This window comes from Perna viridis, chromosome 1 (genome assembly GCF_037379345.1).
Source record: "Perna viridis isolate PV_CMFRI_1.1 ecotype Kerala chromosome 1, ASM3737934v1, whole genome shotgun sequence".
Taxonomy (NCBI): domain Eukaryota; kingdom Metazoa; phylum Mollusca; class Bivalvia; order Mytilida; family Mytilidae; genus Perna; species Perna viridis.
Window position 1 is genome coordinate 69,368,471 of NC_142445.1, and position 26,050 is coordinate 69,394,520.

At 34.0% G+C, this 26,050-nt stretch overlaps 2 protein-coding genes across 6 annotated transcripts in view; one reads left to right on the forward strand and one right to left on the reverse strand.

Moving 5' to 3' along the window:
* The window catches only part of LOC148630162 (uncharacterized), a 40,251-nt gene extending 18,330 nt beyond the window's left edge, over positions 1-21,921 (reverse strand). For 2 of the 5 annotated variants that reach the window (XM_088562071.1, XM_088562083.1), the window contains exon 1: positions 4,034-4,321. In XM_088562071.1, the coding sequence (XP_088418197.1) occupies positions 4,034-4,231 (198 nt within the window). In that variant the 5' untranslated portion in view covers positions 4,232-4,321. Of the gene's footprint in view, positions 1-4,033; positions 4,322-4,475; positions 4,681-21,844 lie in introns of those variants that run through there. The other 3 variants (XM_088562077.1, XM_088562064.1, XM_088562059.1) reach the window with 3 other exon arrangements.
* LOC148630163 (methylthioribose-1-phosphate isomerase-like) lies at positions 4,896-13,195 on the forward strand. The gene is made up of 5 exons (XM_088562098.1): positions 4,896-5,030; positions 10,377-10,612; positions 10,968-11,137; positions 12,086-12,487; positions 12,981-13,195. Exons 1-5 carry the CDS (start codon positions 4,899-4,901, stop codon positions 13,100-13,102), a joined length of 1,062 nt encoding a protein of 353 aa, XP_088418224.1. The 5' UTR covers positions 4,896-4,898; the 3' UTR covers positions 13,103-13,195.
* Positions 21,922-26,050: the final 4,129 nt, after the last annotated feature.

The following is a 26,050-nucleotide window of genomic DNA, read 5'->3' on the forward strand; positions in this document are numbered from 1 at the left end:
TAAATATTAAACTTTCTGTGATTAAATGATTCTTTTGACAAAGGCAAAATTGTTGCTTAAAAGCTTGCAGACATAAACAATACATTTTTTTTTTCAATTCAAAATGATGGAAGTGCCAGAAAATACCGGTAAGCATTTCCTGAAATTAAGAACTTCCAAAATTGTGTTTATTATCCATCCTAATTCAAACACGCTACATATCATGAGCAGTATGATATGTGAAATAGTTAAAAGGAAAAAAAAAACACTTCAATCAAAGAACATGTATCATACTTTACATGAAACTGATAAAAAACAAGAGACTCCCAGGAGCCTGAATTGAATACCTGGTTAAATTTTTGCCTATCAAGGGCAATAACTCTAACAAGGAGTTGTCCTACAATTTTGACTAAAAAAAGGCCTTTGGTAGGACTTATCATAATAATCATTTCATCAACTGTAAGTTTCTTTCTATATGTCATAGTTTTCAAGATATTGGCTGAAAACTGTAAAAGGAAAAAAAAACATCATTTTTCACCATTTATGGGCAATAACTTTGACAAGAAGTCGTCTGTCAACTTTTATCCAATGCAAATTTTTGTAGGCCTTACAATAAGGATCATTTCAGCATATGAAATAATTTGACAAAACCAAATGGTTTTGGAGTTATATGAGAAAAAATTCTGACCTCTTGTTCAATTTTTAGTAACAGTGGCCATGTTTTTTGACGCATCAAAACTCCCCACAAATATTCTATGCAGAATACACTAAGGATATTCATACCAAGTTCTGATTGGTGAGGTAGTTGCAGAGGAGAAGACTTTGGAAAGAAATAACATAAAAACAGGGAAAAACATCAAAAGGCCAATAACTCCAATATAGACAGGTCTCACTAACCACCTCTAGGTCAAATGACCACCCTATGTAGTACCAAAAACACACTGAACCTTGATCTATGCACTGTAAGTGCATTATTTGTGTGTATTCTGATCAATAGTAGTAAAAATAAAATTGAGAATGTGTACTTCAAAATCATATTTGTAATTTACTACAAAAGTGTATGAATATTGTTTACATGTGCGAGTAGTTTGCCTCCATGCTGTCACATAGCAGAAAAGGTAAAATTGTGGATTTTCAGTATTATTCATTCAAATAAATTTTGTGAAGAATTTCTGCAATCATCATACCATTAACATAATAATTTTGAAAGCCTTATTTTCCAAGCTTCGCAATGGCATGCAACTTTTAAGATGTCATTCACAGTGAAACTTTGAAAATTACTTGTTTAACATGTAAAGTAATGGAAACATTAGAAGTGGTTAGAAAGACCTTAACAGATTAAAATAAAAATTCGACCAGAGATAGAACTTATTAAGTATGATGAATACTTTTAGTCATACATGTCAGGATTAGGGTAAGCCCGACAGTTTAGGAGAAATATGCAAAAAACTTTTGCCTGACCCCTTTGTTCTATTTTTAGTAACAGTGGCCATGTTTCTCAACAGATCAAAAATCCCCACATCAGTTCTATGCAGAATACCCAATATTCATACCAAGTAATTGGTCAAGTATTGTCAGAGGAGAAGATTTTTTAAAGAAAGCACATTAATAAAATAGAAAAAAACTTTGGAAAAGGGCAAAAACTCCCACATGGCTTAACAGATTATATCAAAAATTTGTTTTCAGATATATATAGATCTCATCATGCTGAGCACTTTAACCCAGTTGAAAAATTTGGCTGAATCGAACAGTGTTGGAAGCGAAATCAATGGAACCAAGGTTATAGCAGTAATCAAAAGAATGTAATCCAGGGACAAATACCAGACATGGAAAACAGACATACACAACAAGGAACATAAAGTAACTAAAATCATACATACAAAGTAACAAAAGCAAATGAGCAACTCGGACTCCACTATAAACTGGGAGCATCAACTATGTGCACTGGTAGGGTAAGCGTCCTCTGGTTTTCTAGAAACATCACTGATGAGTTGCTCATAAAAAGTCAAGTCCAGGGTAGATGAAAGAAGAAAGGAAAACTATGACACGCTGAACAAATCAGTTTTTATGGCACAGATGGATACACCATAAGAATCCATGAGTTCATGATGAGGACCATAAAACTTCTGTAGTGATGACTTCAATCCTGTAGCAACAAAACCCTGTTCCAGATGTTTATTTGTTAGAATTCTAGCACGATACAAAAAGTCTGCATTGTTTGAGCAAGCTCTGGCATAACGTATGAGTTGAGATATGAGCACTCCATACGCAGGTGCTGAAGGGATGTGAGAGACATGTGCAAAAAACTGCTGTCTGACCCCAATGTTCTATTTTTATTAACTGCAGCCATGTTTTTCAACAGATCAAATATCCCCACAACAGTTCTATGCAGATTACCCAAAGGCGTATTCATATCAAGCATGGTTCTGATTTGTCAAGCAGTTTCAGAGGAGAAGATTTTTGAAAAATAGTTAACGACAATGAGTCATGAAGTGATGGCAATAGCTGGCTAAAAAAAACCAAAAAAAATTTTTTTTAATGGACTTATCCCCCCTTTCCCTTGATAATTCCCATTGGAAATCACAGTGCATATTTTCAGGTTCCCCCATCTAAGATTTTGGTAGACTATTTTCTTTGTTTATTTGGGACATAATGCTGCATATTCTAATCAAAACATTTTCTGTTTTAATTTGTTGAAGTTTAAAATTTAATTTGGCTGGACTAATTTAACATTACTAGCGGTGCTCCAGTCCACTAGAATTGTATTGACCTATTATTTCTTATGCTGCCATAGGTAGTTTAGTAGCTTTCAGTCATGGTGAGCATTCTTTAATAAGATACCTCATTTGGTCTATATGAAGTATGTTCCATGGAGAGAATTGGATATTACTGTGTGTGATTTGTTTCAGTTCATTTTTTACCTTACATTAAAGGGAGATGGTTTAACCCTCATTAATCTAGTTTTACCCCACTGCAGATTTCATGCATCTGTCCACAGTCAGATGTTGATCATTATTGTGTCTTTGTGTCGTTATATAACTTATTAGTTTGATTTTGAAGAACTATAATAGATTTTTTTAACTTTGTTGTTGGGGCCTTTCAGAGCTTCATTAAAGGTGTCTTTACACATGTTGAGGACTTTTTACTGATCTCTGGAAGTATTTACTGTTTGTTTTAGGTTGTACACTGGTGCTTTTTGTTGCACTGCACCATATCCATTGTTTTTTATATCATACAGGTGGAAGATGTTTATTTCACACACTATAAGCTGTGCTACTGGCTTAACTCAGTAGGTAGAGTGTTGTAAATTTGCTGACTGAATCATGTTCTACTGCTACATGCATACATGTGATAAAGTAGTCCCTTCAAAACTGGAGATTTATCATTTTTCAGCTATAGATTTGGTTTGAAAACTGGAGGTTTTTCATACCATGAGGTAAAATATATGGACAAATGTAACAAATATTCAAGAATGCTGATACCAAATTACTAAAATCACCACAATTTAAAAGGAGAAGTTTGTAAACAAAACTTGGGAAATATACTGTACTGTTGAAATTAAAGAAAATGTAAAATAAAAATAGAAAATTATAAGGGAGGTAATTGACATTTTGAATCAACGATGGTAATTAAACACATGGTTATATAAAATTTAGACTGTTAAATTGACAGTTATTATCAAATTAATTGTGCAGTAGAAATCAATCTATGGAAAATGATTGACTGTCCATAAAATGGTGATGTATCCAATTGGGATCCATTTTTCTAATTGTCAATCATCACTGATACATGTAACCCTGATCAGCTGATTGCTCCTGGTGATTATTTACCTGTCATAAAACATTACTTTACCTGTTTAGACAACAATTACATGTATCACCTTTGGTCAATTATATGGTGCAAATACTTAAGGAAAGGAGACTGAAACACGAATTTTGACATGGTCACTGCAATGTTCAGAAAGCGGTAGATTTTCCGTTGCAACAGTAGAACTGTAGAAAGGTTCTAATTCCGGTAATAATGACCTCCCAACGGTAGGTTCACATGTATGTACCTGCATTTTTGGTGCCAACTGAAATGACACAATTGAGATTTGCTGAAGGTTTGATGTTGATATATTGTCAAAGTGATATGCAATTGATTCTTGTGGTGATGGAGTGTAGCAATGGCTTCCTCTCGCAGGTAAAAGATTTAAAGACTGTACTGAAACAGTTGTGAATATGGGGACATGGAAGACACATCTCTTATCCATTACCCCTACTACACAACTGAATGCGATTGGGGAAAAAAATTCACTGAATCTTATTACATATTCGCATAGTGTACCTCATATTTTAGATTTTGATCCAAATCAATATGGAGGTTAAAAGTTGCATGTTATCAAAATGGGGAGTAGGGGATATCAAGTTAGTGAGCATTGCTCACAGTTTTCTTAGTTTTCACAGGGGGTAAAATTACTAAAAATCTCATAAAGCTTTCGATAGAAATGTACATACCTTGTTTTTAGTAAATGTGCCAATCTCTTCAATTAGATCTAGAAGTGTACTTTTGCAGCTTTTCAGAAATTCTTCTTTCTTAATTGGGTCTTTATCATTAGTAATAATTTGGGACAAAATACTTGAAATCTTAAGATGAATTTCGGTCATTTCCCGCGTTAAGTCGCACTTTCATTTTATAGTAATTACTTCCCTTTTGCCATTTCCGTTTAACTTCCATGCATAAATCCACAAATCCTGCCAACGTGGAGTTGGGACAGACACTAATTTTGTTGCTTTGAGTTGATTGAAACCAAACAAAATCATTTAAAGCGTTGCTTGTTTGAAAAAAATACATACCAACGATTTTACAAAATATCCTTTATGTATTTCTTTTTGTACTAGGCGACATTCAGACGACGCTGATAAAGTGAAAGTACAAAAATGACCCTTGAGGCAATAAAGTACAGCAAAGGATCTCTGATGATTTTAGATCAGTTGTTACTACCTTCAGTATCAGAATACATTAAAATAAGTAATGCTGAAGATGGCTGGAATGCAATTAAGAAAATGCAGGTTAATTTAGAAGAATCATATGTCATGATATGATGAATCATTGACATGATTTATTGTATGAACTACAATCTGTATTTAGATCAAAGTACTCTACTGATACTTGTTTGATACATCTACTTGACTACATTAAGTCCCATACTGCACGAGGGCTCTATACTGGCATGATCATGCTCAACCTACAAAAAGCATTTGACACAGTAGATCATCAAATATTATGTAAAAAACTTTAAACCATGGATGTACTTTCGATTAGATGGTTTGAATCTTATTTAACTGACTGTCAACAGAAATTTTGTGCTAACGGCACTGAATCTGATTTTTTCTGTGTCAGGTGTGGGGTCCCGCAGGGAAGTATATTGGGTCCGTTGTTATTTTTATGTTATGTAAATGATATGTCTGCCAGTGTAGGCCCTGACTGCAGACTGTTGCTCTACGCAGATCATAGTGCAATTTTATTTTCTGATAAGAACTTAGATATTATATCTTCAAAACTTAGTCAGGAACTCCAATCTTGTAGTAAATGGCTTGTGGATAATAAATTAAGCCTCCATTTGGGCAAAACGGAGTGCTTACTTTTCGGCACTAAAAGAAAAATAAACAAAATTAAAGAGTTCAGTGTTACATGAAATAATCACACTATTTTATCTCAAAATAGTGTTAAATATTTAGACCTACAAATTGACCAGTTCTTGTCTGGTGACATAATAGTTAATAGTATTTTGCAAAAAGCAAATGCAAGGTTGACATTTTTATATAGAAATGCAAAGTGCTTGTCTGAACATTCAAGAAAAACACTTTGTATGGCATTAATACAATGCCATTTTGACTACACTTGTTCAGCATGGTTTAATAATGTCAACAAAACTTTACAAAACAAGCTACAAATTATGCGAATGTAAAATAATAAGATTTATAAAAGGCTTGGATTATAGGTATAGAGTTGATTATAACGTATTTGACAGTGTTGGATTTTTAAATGTCAGCAATAGAGTTCGACAAATGAGACTGAACCACGCTCATAAAATATTTTATAACAAATGCCCTCACTATATGAGAAATAATTTTGTAAAAACAAGAGTTTTACCTCTTATAACATTAGGCACAATGAATTTAATTTTTATGTACCATCTGTAAATGGACAATCGGCAAATACTTTTTATTATAATGCCATCAAAGATTGGAATGGTCTCCCATCTGATATTAAAACAACCAAAAGCTCACATGCATTTAAATCTAAGGTATTTTTTTTTTCTTTTTGATAAAATGAAGCAAACTTTTCTTGATATTTCACTATATAGTAAATTATAATACAATTTTAGATTTTATGTATCTGGTAATCCCAGATTATTTATTGGCACTGCCTAAGTCTTGAGCCAGTTGTTGTTCATTATTATTTTTTAACATACAAGTTATATTTTTCATCTGGGACCCCATTGGAAATAGGCCTAAGAGTTTCATGGGATATCCTCCGTTACATATCAACTATGGGTCAAAATTTGACTTTTAACACAATTTGTGTCATTGTACATTTAAGTGTCATACATTCACTGATGATGTATTGTTTTTTATTGTATTGTATATGGACATGTATTGTATGTGATATTCTATCTATCGATCTATCAATCTATCTATCTATCTATTTTTTCTATGCGAAAGTACCGTGATTGGTGAATAAAACTATCTTATCTTATTTTATCTTATTGTACTTGACTTAATGATGTTTTATAAATTAATGTGTTTTAAAAGACTCTAGCAGTAACTAGTAAATACCAATCATAATCTTTTTCTTTAAATGTTAGCTGACAATTTTCATCCCAGTGGATTTATTGTCTCTTTGACATTTTCACCATATCCATTCTCATTATAGTCTTGTGAAAACTTATGCTAACAGCTGAAACAGTTGTGCCTGTGTCAAGAAAGGCTTGTGTTTTAAGTCCATTGATGATATATAACAACAATGGATATGGTGAATATGTCAAAGAGAAGACAAACCAGTTGGGATGGAAAATGTTAGCTCAGGCCACCCATGGGTCCTTAATGAACAACGATGAATCCCTCACACCTCAGGACAGACTGCAGCTTGCCCCAAAACAACATTATACACAGGTACAGCTTACCTGAAATCCTGGATTCCCCTGAGTGCATAATAATCTATTTGTACTTTTTTGAATTTCCCCAAAAAAATCCTCTTGAAATCTGATAAAACTTGCACATGCATGTACTTCATCAACAGAAATGTTATTTTAGGAAAAAGACAAGCAAAGGTAGAAAACGCCTCGACTGTCTTATTATAAGGCCATTTTTACAGAGTATACTCGTGTCCATCCATTATTCACACTATAACTGAAAAATTGTTCCATTAATTTTCATGAAGCTTTCTATAGTAAATTGTCTCTTCCCATTGATGTAAGCTCCCTTTCAATTTTTTTTTGTAATTTCTGGTATTTGGATTTGAATGATGGAACTTGATTCATTTGAAAAAACTTGTTTTTGGATATTTATTCAAAAATTCTTCTACCTGTTGGAATGAATTTTGGTTATTGCCTAATAAAATCAACAAATGTTAAAGGGCAGAATACTTTAATAGTCAAAGTGAAATTTTCTCCAGGGTTTTATTGAATAAGGGAGATAACTGCTGAAAAAGGTGTGAATTTGGAAAATAGTAACCTATTTTTTTTTTCTGTATATGGCACCAAATTACATGTTGGCAATTAATGTAGGATAAATGCATTCATTATAACAGAAGTTCCATAGCTTGTTAAAATTTTGAATCTGATTTATTTTTCCAAAAAGATTCCCATTTCCTTAAAATTATAGGATATCAGGTTACAATGACAAATATAAGTAAAACTTACTCTTTTGAGGTTTATAAATTTTATTTTAAAAAAAAATAGTTCTTATAATAGACAAATACACTCATTATTGCTAATTAAAAAAGTCATACATTAGAAAAGAGAATGTACAAATTAGACATTTTCTTAGATTTTAAATTTTGCTATTAAATACATAAAATAAAGATACAAATATAATTATGATAAGCTTGTTTTATGAGAAGTAACAATTATGTTGCATCAAATTAAGCCAGTTTAGTCCATCTAGTTGTTGTTTTTTTTTTTTGACAAGCAAAGAAGGGAAACATTTTTTTAGCAGGAGTTGCCTCCATTTTCCAATAAAGTTTCACAATCTGTTTCGAAATTTCTCACCTTATGGTTTTTGGGTTTTTTTCTGTGGATTTTTACAATATATTCCAGCAAATTTCATTTGAAAACATTCTGCTGCAATTAATTTTAGACCAAACTTCATTTTTATAGGACTTATATTTCATTGAGTTTCTGTAAAAATGATCATACAAGTCTTTTACTCCTAACAGCAGTCTTATTTCAATTTATTTCCCGTTTTGTATCTATCACAGTATGTATGAAGAAGGAGCCCTGAACAAATGATTCCTAATATGAGTACAAGTACATTTGTATGTTTAATAATGTAAAGTAATTTCTTTCATTGATTGAAAACCAGAAATTTTTTATGATTTATAACACTGCAAACAAAATTTGCAGACATATAATGGTACCAAGCGGTCATTCTTCAGGCCTTGTTGGTGTCTTTAAAGTTTTGTTTATTTACAACAACCTGAGTTAAACTTATCAGATCTTTTTTAAATTTTGACATACGAGTCCTGAGGAATCTTAGGGACCGCAAAAAAAATAACATTATGGTGTAGTCAATTTCATGTGTTATCTAAGTTTTGGTTGACCAATTGTTCAGAAATTTTGATATGATTTTACTAACCACTAAAGCAAGGTTCCTAATTAATTTGGACTTTGTGGCAGCTACCTTCTATTAAAACCCATGTAGAATGTTTTTTTCTCTGATTTTATTTATTGTTTTTATTGTGTTTCTTATTTAATTTTGGTAAACAAATTAGTCAGTAGCTCTTTTGTGTTTTGGTCTGTTTCAAGTTATATAGGGTCAAATTGGGCATCACCCAAAAAAGTTTTGGTTTGATTTTGAAATTTTTTTTTTTTGGGATTCCTCATGAAAATCCCAGCCTGCATTTTTCAATCAGATTCACTCCCCCAAAAAAATTGACTTTTTTTTGGTCAGATTTTGAAAATTTTTAATTGAATTCAAAATGGTGTCCAAACCAATTGTTTTGCCCATGATAAATTGTAAGTCTTTATGCTTAAGTGTGTCAAAAATTAATATTGTGTCCACACTTGCCGCAACTTTTCAAGATTTGACCTCTACAGTCATAATCATGCTGCGCTAGGTGAAGCTTTTTATTTTTTTTTGTCTGATATTTAGATTTTCTATGAAAATCCCAGACTGTATTACAATTGGATTTCAGATATCTCTTAGTTTTCTAGTTTGAAGGAGCCAAAGAAGGCCATGTCTCAAAATATCAACTTTTTATATTTATACCCCACTTGCAAAGTGGGTGCAAGTGGGTAGTATATAGCGATAGAGGTGTGCATCCATCCTTCCATTATGCAGGAGGGACCCATCTCTTATCTATTACTCCTACTACACCACTGAATGACATTGAATCAAACTTTCTCAGAACCTTTATAACGTGTTCCCATTGTACACCTCCTATTTTAGATTTTCGTCAGAATCAATTTGGGGGTTTCACATAGCTTAACATGGACTTAGTCATTTGGTTATATGGGAACAAAGGGTTGTCCATCTCTTATCCATTACTCCTGTACCACTTAATTGAATGGAGTGAAATTTTAATAGAATCTTTATTATATGTTTCCATTGTGCAATTCCTATTTTAGATTTTGATCTGTGTCAAATTGGGGTTTAAAATTCAAAAGTAAAATATGGACTTTGTCATTTGTTAATATTGGGATGGGGGAAACCCTTCTCTTATATGTTACTCCAAATCAAAATTGAGGTTAAAAGGTGCATATTATCAAAATGGGGCATGGGGGTATCAAGTTATTGAACGTTGTTCACAGTTTTTCTAGTTATGGATCAATTTTGATTTGCTTTATTAGATTCCTTATGAAAATTTCTGCCTGCATTTTTCAATCACCTTTCAGATATCTCTTGTGATTTTCGAGTAATAGGGGTCAGAGGCAAAGGTCTTTGGTCAGGACACTGAAAGCAGAGCTTCTATCAATTTTAACCACTTTCATATTTTGTGCAACATTGTGTTCAAACCAGTTGTTGTGCCCATATTGTCCATATTAAACTGTTGTCCATATATTTAAGTTGTGCCTAGACTAGTTCAACATGCTGCAGTCATATCATGCTGTGCTTGGCAAAACTCTTATCGTATAGAATTACATGTAGAAGCAGTCATTTGTTCCCTCTTGATACTATTAATATGTTTTACAGGTGAGAGGTGCACCAGCTATAGCTATAGTTGGCTGTCTGAGTCTTACTGTAGAATTGATTCCAAAGCAGTTCTCTGATAAACAAACATTGGCTGATTTTGTCATCAACAAATTAGAATACCTTGTAACATCTCGACCAACAGCTGTTAACATGCAGGAAGCAACAAAACTGTTCACTAAGAAAGTTAAGGATTACATAAGTCAGGCTGACATGACTGTAGAGGTTATGAAAAACAAGTAGGAATATTATAGTGTATTTGATATTGTACAATATGGTAAAAATGTGATGAAAAAACCATTAGTATGAGGACTAATGATTAAAAAATAAACTTTTACTTGCTAATTATATTTGAATTGTTAGACTAAAATTTAGCATATTATTTCCACATTGAAGATTGCTAGGACTAAGTTGTTTTGGTTGTACCAGCTGAATTATTACATTTCCCCTTTCACATCTACTAAAAATATTGTAAAATCTTAAATTATGTCAAATTTTTGGTGTTTAGTCAGTTAAATGTAGAACACTAAGATCTAGTACATGTATAAGCCCATGAGCTCCATAATTTCTATTTAACTTTTTTTGCTTTGACAGGATAGTAGAGGAAATGGAACAAATGTTAGAAAATGATGTGAATGTTAACAAAAAAATGGGAAAGTTTGGTGGTGATGACATTCTGAGATGCTGTGGAAACAATTCTGTCAATATTCTAACACATTGTAATGCTGGTTCCTTGGCTACTGCTGGTTATGGTACTGCTTTAGGTAAGCTCTGATTACAGTACATGTATGTTAAACTGGTTCCTTGGTTACTGCTTTGTTACTGTACAGCTTTAGGTAAGCTCTGATACAGTACATGTATGTTATACTGGTTCCTTGGTTACTGCTTTGTTACTGTACTACTTTAGGTAAGCTCTGATTACAGAACATGTATGTAATATCAGGTCCTTGGTTACTGCTGGTTACTGTACTACTTCAGGTAAGCTCTGATTACAGTACATTTACTGCTGACATTCATTTTTACCCATGGGGTTGTTGCCTCTGACATATTCACCGTATCCTTTCTCCTTATTTATTACTAGTATTTGGCTGCTGCTGGTTACTGTAATATTTAGGTAAGCTCTGATTACAGTACATGTATGTAATACTGGTTCCTTTATTACTGCTGGTTATGGTACTGCTTAGATACAGTACATTTATGTAATACTGGTTCCTAGGTTACAGCTGGTTGGTACTGCTGTAGGTCAGGTCTGATTACATGTAATACTGGTTCCTTGGGTACTGTTGGGTACTGTTCTGTTCAGGTAAGGTTTGATTACAGTAGATTTATTTAATACTGGTTCCTAGATTAATGCTGGTTGGTACTGCTCTAGGTCAGGTCTGATTACATGTAATACTGGTTACTGTACTGTTTTAGGTAATCTCTTATAATTATATGTGATACTGATTACTTGGGTTCTGCTGGTTATGGTTCTGCTTAAGGTAAGACTATATTATGATATTTATCTTAATAATTACTAAATTGTTTATGGTGAAATAACCTTTTTACATGTTTTGAATTGGGTTAATTTGGTTAAGATTCCCCTTTTTGCAATAATACATAAGGAGTTGAATGGTTGTTATACAAATGAGTCATTTTTTTTTTTTCAGTCAACTGCATGTACTGTGTTATTTATTATACACCTATACACTTAATATACATTTCTATTACAGGTGTTGTAAGGTATATTAATGGCCTGGGAAGACTAAATCAAATATACTGTACAGAAACACGACCGTACAATCAAGGAGCAAGACTTACAGCATATGAAATAGTCCATGATAAAATGCCAGGAACACTGATCTGTGACAGTATGGCAGCTATGTTGATGAAGAAAAACCAGATATCTGCTGTTATAGTTGGTGCTGACAGAGTTGTTGCTAATGGTGACACTGCAAATAAAATAGGCACATACCAGTTGGCAATAGTTGCAAAGCATCATGGGGTTCCATTTTATGTAGCATGTCCAACCACTTCTTACGACAGTACATTACCGACTGGTGACCATATTGTTATAGAGGAGAGACCTCATGAAGAGATGGTTTGTGTAAATGGATCCAGGATAGCTGCTCCAGGTAAGAGAAATATTTTGCTGTAATTTGTATTGAATTGCTTTTTTTTGTCACAGTAGTGCACAATTACAACAGTACCAACTGTGAATCGAAATCCAAACACTGTAAGCAGACCCTCTACCAATTGAGCTCAAGGAATACTCCACTAGCACAAAGCGTGGATCACAATATTTAAATCTACCACCTGTGGCAGAAGGTCACTTCTACACTTTAAGCAATTATAAAAGGGAAACAAAACTCTACTTTTGCAAGAATAAAAATAGCCTAAAACACTTCATATTGAAAATCTCAGAGGCAATTAGTCAAATACATGGATCTTGAATATTACTTTAAAGTTATAATATATATTTTACTATCCATATATGGTGTAGTGCTGCTTTGGAGGGTATATGCTACACATTTTGTAAGTCTTTTGTTTTTTGTTTTTTTTTTTTAACTGAATTGATTGTTTTTTTTTTCTGCATACTAAATGGTTTTGCTTTTATATGAATTACAGGTATTGGATGTTGGAACCCTGCATTTGATGTGACACCAGCTGAGTTGATTACAGGGGGAATAATTACAGAATTTGGTTTATTTAAACCATCGGAACTTCAACAAAAACTAAGTGCAATATAACTGTTAAAGGCTGTATAATTGTTAATTTTTTTATGGAAAGGTATTCAGAAAGCTATTTTCTAGGCAAAGAATTATTAAAATGTTCTTTTTGGACTCTTTGTTTAACTCTGAGTCATATATTCATATACAATGATCTTTTCTGGGCTTGCCTTTTTGTTTTTAATCTAAGAAAAATAAAAGTTTAATGTTAAATGCTTAAGTACCAATTCACATAAAATTCAGACACTACCAATGGTAAAGTGATTTCTAGTGTAGAAAAACCCACCAAACAAATGGTGCTTTTTCAGTCTATATATATGCTATATTTTCACATAGCGATAATTATTTCCATATTCAAATCTGCACTTTTGAGAAAATTATATATTTATCTCCTCCTAAAATCAACCAAATCAAGCAAAATCAAGAACAACAACTCTCACAAAGTGTCAATTTCAAGTACAATCTATACAATTTTTATGTCAAAAGCACAGCAACCCAATGAAAAGCTTAAACATGTTATGTGATAAGTAACTGTTCCTGAACAAGAAATAAAACTGAATACCGTGGGTTTTTGACATGCATGAATCACCTCCTGTCTATATAATCCTCACTAAATAATCCATATAGTTCATCCATCGGCTCTTGACATCCTCACTAAATAATCAAAACAGTTCTTCCATGGACTGGTGACATACTCACTAAATAATCCCAACAGCTCATCCTTAGACTTGTGACATCCTTACTAAATAATCCAAACAGTTCATCGAAAAACTGGTGACATTCTCACTAAATGATCTATACTGTTCTTCTTTAAACTTGTGACATCATCACCAAATAATCCTCACAAACCATCTATAGACTGGTGACATCCTCACTAAATAATCCATAAAGTTATCCATAGATTGATTATAGCCCCGCTAAAGAATCCATGCAGTTTATCTTTAAACTGGTGATATCATTGAATAATCCATACAGTTCATCCATAGACGGGTGACATCCTCACTTAATAATCTATACACTTCATTCATGGACTCTTGACATCCTCACTAAATATTCATACAGTTCCCTCTTGTACTGGTGATATCCTCACTAAATAATCAATACAGCTCATCAGAACTTACTAAGAAGTTAGCTAAAGCAAAAGGTTTATATAGTGTCACCTCTCAATTATTTTTAGATTTTCATAAGAGGAGAAATCCAGATAACAAAAAAAATCTATTTTTACAACCAGTGTCAGAGGATTTCGTTTTTAAAGAACTTTTATCTTTAAACCCTTCCAAAAACACCAGATTAGACGAAATCTCAGTAAGATTTATACGGGATGGTGCTCATCAAAGTATCCAATTACAGTCTACTTTTAGGCAAAAATACTCGACAGGTACTTGTCTTATATATTTGTTAGATTATCTGAGGACAAACAATGCCAGCGGTTTGATAATGTTGGACCTGCAAAAGGCTTTTGACACTGTCGACCATAATATATTAGGCAGTAAACTTAAAGTTATGGGTATACAATTAATTGATTGGTTTCATCCATATTTGTCGCAAAGAGTACAATTTGTGTCTGTAAATAATACTATGTCTGAACCAATGAATGTAACTTATGGTGTACCTCAGAGTAGCATTCTGGGACCTCTGCTATTTTTAACTTGCGTGAACGATATGTCAGCATAGATAACAAATGTAAACTAATTTTATATGCAGACGATAGTACAATATTATTTTCACATCAAGATCCAAATGTAATACCAAACACATTAGGAAGTGTGTTAGAGCCGTGTTCAGACTGGCTGATTGATAATATAAATTATCATTACATTTAGGTAAAACCGAAAATATGTTAGATGTATTTGGTCCCAAAAGAAAAATCAAACAAATCTCTATTTTGTTTCTGATAAATGTTATGATCATGTAATTAAAGCTACAGATGTTGTCAAATATCTCGGAGTTTATATTGATAGTAATTTGAACTTTGAAAAGTTAGTGTCAAATATTGTTTCTAAAGTCAATGGAGACTGAAATTTTTATATAGAAATGCTAAATGTCTTGATTCCAGATCGAGAATAACACTGTCAGCATCTTTGATACAATGCTATTTTGATTATTCATGTGCCTCTTGGTACAGTAGTTTAGGGGCAGGATTAGCCAAAAAAATTGCAAATCTTGCAAAACAAAGTTGTTAGCTTATAGTTGTTAGGTTTATTCTCGGCCTGGGACCCAGAACAAGCGTAATTTTTTAAAAATTTGACAGTGTCAATATGCTTTCGGTACTAGAGAGAGTGAACCCACTTAGAATTTACCATGTTTTTAATATTTACCATGGTACTGCACCTGAATATTTGTGTGAAAATTTCAAAATGAATCGAGAAAATACAACGGGTGCTTCAAATTTAAATTATAGTATACCTAATTGTAAATTATGTAGTAAAGATAGTTTCACTTATCATGCTATACAAACTTGGAACAAATTACCACTTACTGTTAAAAATGTAACCAAAAAAATTCTTTCAAAACTGAAGTTAGGCTCTTTATGACGGAAGAAGCCAAAAGGAGAGAATAAAATGAATTTATTTTTAACTACAAAATGTCACTTTTTAATATAATAAATTTGTATTTACATAAACTGTTAATATTTTAGCAAATGTGAAATGCTTCATGAGTAGATTCAAGTATTTTTCATGTATTCTTTTCTTTTTAAGGACCCCATTAGAAATAAGCCTTTTTTATAAGTACGGCTTTATGGGCTATCCTTGACAAGTTTCAAGATTACATATAAATGCTAATTTTTATTCATGTAATGTCTTTGTCTGTGTACGTCTATGTCTATGTGTATATGTATACTGATTTTATGTTTGTATTATATGTTCTTGACTTATCTAAATAAATATAAATATAAATAAAATAAGTAAATCCGTAGACTGGTGACATCCTCACTATAATATAATCGTTTAGCTAGATCTTTCCGCTATATAGATGACCTGTTATCGTTAAACAATCCTAGTTTCGGGGATTTGATACATCGCATCTATCCCCAAAGTACTTGAGATAAAGGATACTAAAGACACTGTGAAGTCAGCCTCATATCTTGACCTACACTTAGAGATTGATGGTAAAGGAAAACTACTGACCAAACTTTACGACAAACGTGTGACTTTTCATTCAGAATTGTCAACTTTCTTTTATCTGTGGCAATATCCCTTTAGCGCCTGCGTATAGTTTTCATATCACGACTCATACGTTATGCCAGAGCTTGCCGTAACTACGCAGACTTTTGTAACGCGCTAGACTACTTAAAATTAGGCTTCTGGAACAGGGTTATGTTGCTACAAGATTGAAGTCATCTCTACAGAAGTTTTCGTCGTCTTGGACTCGTGGGTCGTTACGGTGTATCCATCTGCACCATGAAAACTGGTTTGTTCAACGTGTCATAGTTATCATTTCCTCTTTCGTCTACCCCGGACTTGACTTTTTATGAGCAACTCGGCGGGTGTTTCTAGAAAAGCAGAGGACGCCTACCCTACCTGTGCACCTGGTCCATACTCCCAGTTTTTAGTTGAGTCCGAGTTGCTCATTTACTTTTGTTTCTTTGTATGTATTATTTTAGTTACTTTATAATCTTTGTTGTCTTTGTCCCTGGATTACATTCTTCTGTATTCTTGGTTCATTTGATTACTCTTCCAAACAGTTCATCCATCAATAGACTGGTGACATCAACACTAAATAATCCATACAATTTATCCTTCAACATATCACTGCTCTATTAAATTAAAGATACAGTTCATCCTTGGACTAATGAAATCCTCACTAAATAATCCATACAGCTCATCCATAGACTGATGAAATCCTCACTATAATGTCAATGCAGTTCATCCTTGCACTGGTGACATCCTAACTTAATAATCCAAAGAGTTCATCCATAGACTGGTGACATCATCACTAAATAATCCAAAGAGTTCATCCATAGACTGGTGACATCAACACTAAATAATCCAAAGAGTTCATCCATAGACTGGTGACATCAACACTAAATAATCCAAAGAGTTCATCCATAGACTGGTGACATCATCACTTAATAATCTAACAGCTCATCCTTGGACAGGTCACAGCCAAATTACACTTGTATAAATACAGTTCATTCTTAGACTAATGAAATCACTAAATAACCCATACAGTTCATCCATAGACTGGTGAAATCCTCACTAAATGTCAATACAGTTCATTCTTACACTGGTGAAATTCTCAATAGATAATCTGTGCAGTTCATAATGTTTATCTTTAAACTTATGAAAGCCCCACGAAATCATTCATATAATTCGCCCTTATTCTGTTGTCAACCCCAGTAAAAGAATTTTACAGTTAATCCTTAGACTGGTAAGTCTCACTGAATAATCTGTATAGTTAACCCTTAGAAGTGTGACAGCCCTGTAAGTTATTTGTGTTATTCATCCTTATAGAAAATATATAGTATTTCAATATCTATTTTTGGTGCAAATTTCAGAAAAAATCTGATGACAATTCTAGGAGTTATTTCCAAGAAAGTGTTTTTTAGTTGTTAACAAAATAATAACTGATAATGTCTGATGATTCATGTTAATTGTAAAAAAAAAAACATATCAAGCACTACATATAAAGTATTTAAAGATCTAGGATTGGTGCAATTTTGGGAAAAATCTGTTGATTTAATTTTTTATGATTTTTTTCCCAATTTTAGCCTGTTGTTCAGTTAAAATACGTAGAATGATGATTAATATCAACAACAAAATGTCCAGGATCATGACAAATGTTATCTGTGCAAATTTGGTCGAAGGTTTTTGACTTTTCTTAGTTTTTTAAAGCTATTAAACCAGGTGAAATATTGAGAGTCCTTTGTTTATTTCTCGAAAAGAATTAATTTTAAACAGTTTAAGTTTTTTTGTGATTTTTTGCTAAAGCTATGTCGGAAGGCCATGCGAGCGATTGCCACCACTAGATGTCCATCGTCCGTCGTCGTCGTCCGTGAACTTTCTCAAACACCTTTTCCTCTGAAACTACAAGACAGAATGTAACCATACCATAATTTGCATGAATGTTCCTTACGGTATTTTAACGATCCTTGTGTAGGCAAACAACATGACCGCCGTTACAAAAAATAGACCATTGGGCCAAGTTGCAGAATTTTAGAAGAGTAATCAAGAGAACCAAGGTTATCAAAAGAATGTAATCCAGGGACAAATACGAGAAAACAGACATACACAACAAAGAGCATAAAGTAACTAAAATCATACATACAAAGTAACAAAAGTAAATGAGCAACTCGGACTCCACTAAAAACTGGGAGCATAGACCAGGTGCACCGGTAGGGTAAGCGTCCTCTGCTTTTCTAGAAACACCCGCCGAGTTGCTCATAAAAAAGTCAAGTCCGGGGTAGACAAACGAAGAAAGGAAAACTATGACACGTTGAATAAATCAGTTTTCATGGTGCTGATGGATATACCAAACGATCCACGAGTTCATGATGACGACCACAAAACTTCTGTAGTGATGACTTAAATCTTGTAGCAACATAACCCTGTTCCAGAAGCCTATTTGTTAGAGTTCTAGCGCGATACAAAAAGTCTGCGTAGTTTCGGCAAGCTCTGGCATAACGTATAAGTTGTGATATGAACACTCCATACGCAGGAGCCGAAGGGATGTTGCCACAGATGAAAGGAAAGTTGACAAATCTGAATGAAAAGTCATCACGTTTGTCGTAAAGTTTGGTCAATAGTTTTCCTTTATCATCGATTTCTAAGTGTAGGTCAAGATATGAGGCTGACTTCACCGTGTCTGTAGTATCCTTTATCTCAAGTTCTTTTGGATAGATGCGATGTATCAAATCCCCGAAATTAGGATTGTTTAAAGATAATACGTCATATATACAGCGGAAACTGAGATTGAAGGATCTAGCCAAACGATATTCTTTCTTTCTGATCAGATCAGCTATAAAGTCAGCCTCATAAGAGTGAAGGAATAGGTCAGCAAGTAAAGAAGCACAATTTGTTCCCATTGGAATGCCGACTGTTTGTTGAAACACACGTCCACCACACTAGACAAATATGTTGTCGATTAAAAATTCCAGCATTTTGTAAACATCTTCCTCTGTATATTTGGAAGATGATTTGAAATAATTCAATGGCAGTTGGGTTTAGCGAAAATCTGGCAGGGTTAAAATAGTTCGGCATGATGGGATGGGCCTACGCCAAAGTTTTCAGAAAGATCTGCTGACGAATGAATGTATTATGGGTCCTGAAATGGATTTTTTTCCCGAATTTTACATTTCAAACTTTGAAAATTTTCCACTCTGAAACAACTAGATGGATTGAAACAAAACTTTGCATGGATATTATGTAGGATATCCTTACCAATCTGTGCGTGTTTTTTGTTGTTGTTGTTTTTTTTTTTTATCTGGCAAAAAAACACGGCTGTTGTTACTAAAACAAAATTTACCTTTGGAGTCAAATTGCCGAATTTTGCTGCACGTAACTCAATTTTTAAAGCAGTTGGGTTTAGCTAGAATCGTGCACCGAATAAAATTGCCATGCCTAAATTTTCAGAAAGTCTCGCTGACGAATGAATGAGTTATGGGTCTGGAAATGGATTGCAATGAATTTTTACAATTTTTTACATTTTCAACCTTGAAATCATCTCCTCTGAAACAACTGGATGTATTTTCCGTAGAACATCTTTAACAATATTTGTAATTATGACTAAATAAATTCTTTGATCTTTCATGTGCATTAAAACCTGGTATTTTAAAACAGAATGCATTAACTTCCATATTTTGAAAGTTATTGCACTGTCGAATGATTTCAAAACTATTTCGATATGAAAACCATTTGTAGGATGGGCCAAAAGCAGTGCAATAACTACGCTGAAAATGCACGGTAAAGCTCCACCTCTTTTTCAACACAACAAAAACAATCCAGGCTTCAAAAATAAAGCTGAATTAATTGAAATTTTAATAGCCCGGACAGTGAAAAACTGGAATTTGACCTCAGGGCCAAAGTTCGAGGTCATATGCCAACATCCCTGGCACGCGACACATCGTTTTTCGGTGATCTACCCACATGCAAAATATCAAAAGCCTACATCGAAAGACACAAAAAAATAAAGTCTGGACACGGGTCTGTCAGAGAAAACTGGAATTTGACCTTGAGGTCGAAGTTCAATGTCATAGGCCAACATCCATGGTATGCGACACGTTGTCTTTAGGTGATCTACCCCATGCAAAATATAGAAAGCCTACATAGAATGACAAAAAAACTTACAACCAAAATATCAAAAGCCTACATCTATAGACAAAAATTTACAGCCGGGACAAGAGTCTGTCAGTGAAAAATAGGAATTTGACCTGGATGTCAAAGTTCAAGGTCATAGGCCGACATCCATGGTATGCGACACATCGTCTTTAGGTGATCTACCCCATGCAAAATATAAAAAAAAAACTATATCTAATGACAAAAAAAGTTACAGCCAAAATATCAAAAGCCTACATCGAAAGACAAAAAGTTTCAGCCTGGACACGAGTCTGTCAGTTACAAATAGGAATTTGACACTGAGGTTCATGGTTATAGACCAACATCAATGGTACGCGACACATCGTCCTTAAGTGATTTACCCCATACAAAATATAAAAAGCCTACATCGAACGACAAACAAGTTATAGCCCGGACACGATTTATAATGGACGGATGGACGGACAGAGTGGTCACTATGTTGGCGACCGCCACTAATGGCGGAGCCCTAATTAGAAAATATTATAGATCTCTCCGGTCCAGTTCCATTCATGTCCGTATTTGTGATGTCACGCAGACAGTGCTTTTTACTTCTTAGAACGCGTTCGGCCACAGCATTTTCAGTTTTAAATTCTATTAAATCGGATTCCTTGATACCCTTTTTCAATGTTCCCTCGGGATATTCAAGACGTCCGAGACTCGTTTCTGAATGTTAGAGCTAGCGGTCTTGTACTTTCTTACGCCTTTTGTTGTTCATCTTGTCCATCTATTCCTGCTTGGTAAAGAGCAGTAGCACACGTGCGCTTCCTCGAGTGGTTTGTGAAGTTGCCTACCAACCCTCCTTTTTCATGCATTTAAACCATTTAACTTACTAACTCCTAACGGAGATTTTCCATTGCGACGCTTATCTTGGACATCGACAGCAAGTGGCTTACAGTGAAACACATCAGACTTAATTACTTTTAAGTATGTTTCATAGTAGTCAAGTATGCATATTGGTCCTGCAAAATGATCTGCCTTGCGAACTTAAGTGCCCAGTCCTCGCCGTCATAACAAGCCAGTAATTCACACATTCCGCGTCCATCATGTGTAACTCAATTATTGCATCTTCATTCTGCGTATGGACCCGTTCTTCATTGGTTGAATACACCTAGTGCCCATTTAGTGTTCTTTTTGTATGTATTAGCATTCATTCTGTCATTCACAATATTTGAAATTTCATCAGTGACAGTTGTAGAAAAACCATCTTTTGCATCCTGCATTTCGCCAGAAGTTTAGTCCTAGTTCAAAAGTGGCTTTTGAAATACTCCTGGAACATAAGAGGTTGGAATTCCGTTCCTCCATACCCCAACCTCTTACTTCCGAGTGCTATATTGCATACCGCTCGTTCCGACGGACTTTGAAATCGGTAGAATTATAGTAAAATATTTACCATTTAAACCATTTTATACAATTTCTTTACCATTACATGGGAGAAGGTGACTACACTTAAGAAAAACAAATGACCTACCTGATGAGAAAATCCAGTCATCCCGGAAATCCTTTGTTAAAGCAGTTTAAATGAACTTTACATTTGTTTGTCAGGCTTTTGAATGTGTACAACCGGTTGATAAAATTACGGATTTTTTAAATTTGCGAAACGAAGATATTAAATTAAGAGTAACCAAGGGAACCAAGGTTATGTCGATAATCAAAAGAGTGTAATCCGCGGACAAAGACCTGACATGGAAAACGGACATACACAACAAAGAGCATAAAGTAACTAAAATCATACATACAAAGTAACAAAAGCAAATGAGCAACTCCGACTCCACTAAAAACTGGGAGCATGGACCAGGTGCACCGATAGGGTAAGCGTCCTCTACGTTTCTAGAAACACCCGCCGAGTTGCTCATAAAAAGTCAAGGCCGGGGTAGACGAAAGAGGAAAGAAATACTATGACACGTTGAACAAATCAATTTTCATGGCGCAGATGGATACACAGTAACGATTCACGAGTTCATGATGACGACCATAAAACTTTTGTAGTGATGACTTCGATCTTGTAGCAACATAACCCTGTTCCAGAAGCCTATTTGTTGGAATTCTAGCGCGATACAATAAGTCTGCGTAGTTTCGGCAAGCACTGGCATAACATACGAGTTGTTTTATGAACACTCCATACATAGGTGCCGAATGAATGTTGCTACAGATATAGAAAAGTTGACAATTCTGAATGAAAAGTCATCACGTTTGTCGTAAAGTTTGGTCAATAGTTTTCCTTTACCATCGATTTCTAAGTGTAGGTCAAGATATGAGGCGGACTTCGTAGTGTCTGTAGTATCCTTTATCTTCAGTTCTTTGGGGTAGATGCGATGTATCAAAGAGTAATCAAGGGAACCAAGTTTATAGCGGTAATCAATAGAATGTAATCCAGGGACAAAGACCAGACATGGAAAACAGACATTCACAACAAAGAACATAAATTAGGATTGTTTAAAGATAATACGTCATCTATATAGCGGAACTGAGATCTAGCTGAGATCTAGCTAAACGATATTCTTTCTTTCGGATCAAAAAAGCTACAAAGTCAGCCTGATAAGAGTGAAGGAATAGGTCAGCAAGTAGAGGAGCACAATTTGTTCCCATTGGAATGCCGACCGTTTGTTGAAAAACGCGCCCACCACACTGGACGACTATGTACAACGAATTGCCTTTACCATCTTTAAGTTCGATTTGTCAAATTAAATTGACTGTATTCCGTAAAATTAGTGACCTAATTCAAACTGGCTGGTCACTTTGAAACTGTCTTCATTACAAATGTTTTCTAGGTATTTAACAAAAATTTAGGATTTTAATTTTGATTTCCGATAGGTTAAACTCTTTTATGTAAAAAAAAAGGCTTGAAATATTTTAAAACACATGTTTAGCTTATTCACATTTGCGGTGGCTTTCAACATATCAGATGATAGAGGTTAGGATGGCACCAAGTCAGAAAATTGCTTGCCAGACAACCTCTAGCACTGCTGGAGTAGTTTGAAAGAGATCGAAATCGCTCTCTTAGACTAAATTTCTGTCATAAAACGAATCTTTAGCGACAGAATTTTCAAACTGGAAAAGCATATCATCATGTGTCCTTCCGGGCACAAAGCTTAATCCTTCTCTATTTTTATCGCAATCTGCAAAAGTGATATCATGATGATACACTACTTCCCCGCAAATTGGGACAGTGCTAGGTTATCGACGTCCTCTTTTGAAATCTGAAAAAGGTAAAAAAAAATCTTTTTCGTCACCTATCGACTCTGGTAGTACATGTATAAGTCTTTCCTTCGCATTTTGAAATTTTGTGACAATTTCGACAGAACAGCTTGTGCTGAATTTTGGCGGGAAACAATAACATCACTGTAGCCGCGCTTTATATTCATTAGCATATTTAACGCACTGTGTAATATAGCATTTTTATTGGTCATATTACAAATCATATATAGCCATGCCTACCTCATGAATATTTTAACCCATTCAAACACTACCGTCTTCGAAATCTGGTTCCCTGGTCAATATCTTTGTTAGGGGTTGGACACGGTGAAAATGGTCATTACCATATAAAAGCCCAAAACCTGTACATGTGTAGACATTTTGTAATCATCGTCTTTTTTTATGACTGAGCGAAAATCTTATTCTTATTCCTATATACTTACACATTTGGGCTTTGATTACAATAAAAAAAAATGTCGAAGGTCTCTGTTCTGGTTAAATCCTTTAGTTATATCACAAATTAAAGTGGTGAAAAACATAAATGTTTATGGGAGTTATAGGGTCGGAGGAATTGATATGCCTGTCAGATTTCATAAACATCCATAGGGTCGGATGCATTGATAAGCTGGTCATATTTTGATGACTCGATCGATTAGAAGGAATACTAACATCGATCAGGAACAACAACAAAATATATTGTTATTCTACTGTCTTTTCATTGCTATGTTACTAATTTGTACGCCTTTTATTGGGAATTAACTCATGCAGACAGTAAAAGTAGAGATATCGACATTCACATTATCTGTGCTTTATAGAAATCAGATTGAAATTGAATATTTTAACAAGTACAATGTATCTATTTGACCTCTAAAACTTGTGTCTTAATTCTGACGACCATTTTGTTCTTGTCGCAAGGTAGTAATTCAATCAGCCTAAAAATATTATACATTGAAAAGAAAACCATCTTGTTTCTTAGAATGAAAGACGAATGGGGTAGAATGCTTTTTTTTAATTAAGTGGTACAGAACTTCAGATTTTCAATGCCATGATTGATAGACCGTGAAGAGGGCACACAATTATATGCATATGTATATGTGACAACTGACTCAAATGGGGTTTTAATGTCTCACACGAGCGGATGTAAATGTGAAGAATAGAATTGACATATACATGTATGTGAAAAAAATGAGTCGAAATACACGATTTTTTTTCTTTTACCCGATAAGATGTTTCACACTATTATATGGTCCTAGTGATTTAAAATCAGCAACACCGTTTTAGTTTTTAAATATTTTAAACTACAATATCATAACTGGAAGTGAAAGTTGAAAATACTATTTCACCTCAAGGAAAAACAAAATATCGGTCAAAAATGTGATCATATGGTATTCATTAGTCATGAAGGCATTAAAACATGGTGAACCCAGGACATTACCACATATGATACCCACATTACCAAATTGTAATGCCCATTTCAGATTCGTATATAAAAAAAACAAAACGACAGATCTTAATGATCAATTGGATCCCGATCAAATTGTTATGATCGTCGCGAACAGGACAATCAGCATTGCAGCTTGAACATTACGGAGGATGTGAAAGATCGTGAACAACAATTTGTATCTTTTTTCAACATTAACTTCAACAAACAAGTCAATGCTCTCTCTCTCAAAATAATAACCATTTATTTTAATTAACCATTTTTGGTAAACACATTATATCAATAATACAAAATATAACAGGTCAACAACAGTAAAAAGATTACCATATTGTCTAAAATAAATCAAAGACTAGTCTTCAAAGTCGCTAATCGTCAGATATTATATGCCACTGATTTTGGCTTGCTTTCAATATCCAGGCTAACTCAATTCTTTAACAAACTTAATTCCCAATCAATTTGATTTTTTTCTAATTTTCATCATGAACCCTGGCGTAGATATAAGTATGGACTTGGTTCAGAATTTTAAAAAATCACAAGTTGTAGTGAGTGAAACTTGAAGATTTTTGGTCGATTTAAGGAAGATTATGTAAGCATGATGATTGATAATGTACATTCATGTTCTTTTCCATTTCACATCTTTTGACATCGTACATTGGTGCATTACTAGCAAAATAAATGTATTCTTTTTTTTAAACAAGTGTGGACACAGACTGGTATTGCCCGATGGGCAAGTATGGACGCAGACTGGTATTGCCCAAAGAGCAAATTTGAACATACACACGTTTTGTCAAAGGAATGTAATCCAGGGACAAAGACCAGACATGGAAAACAGACAAACACAACAATGAACATAAAGTAACTAAAATAATACATACAAAGTAACAAAAGCAAATGAGAAACTCGAACTCCACTTAAAACTGGGAGCATGGCCCAGGTGTACCGATAAGGTGAACGTGTTTTCATCGTCCATTCACTGAAATCAATAATTGAATTATGCACATGTTTATAAATGTTTATATTAACATGTGTTACAAAGTATCT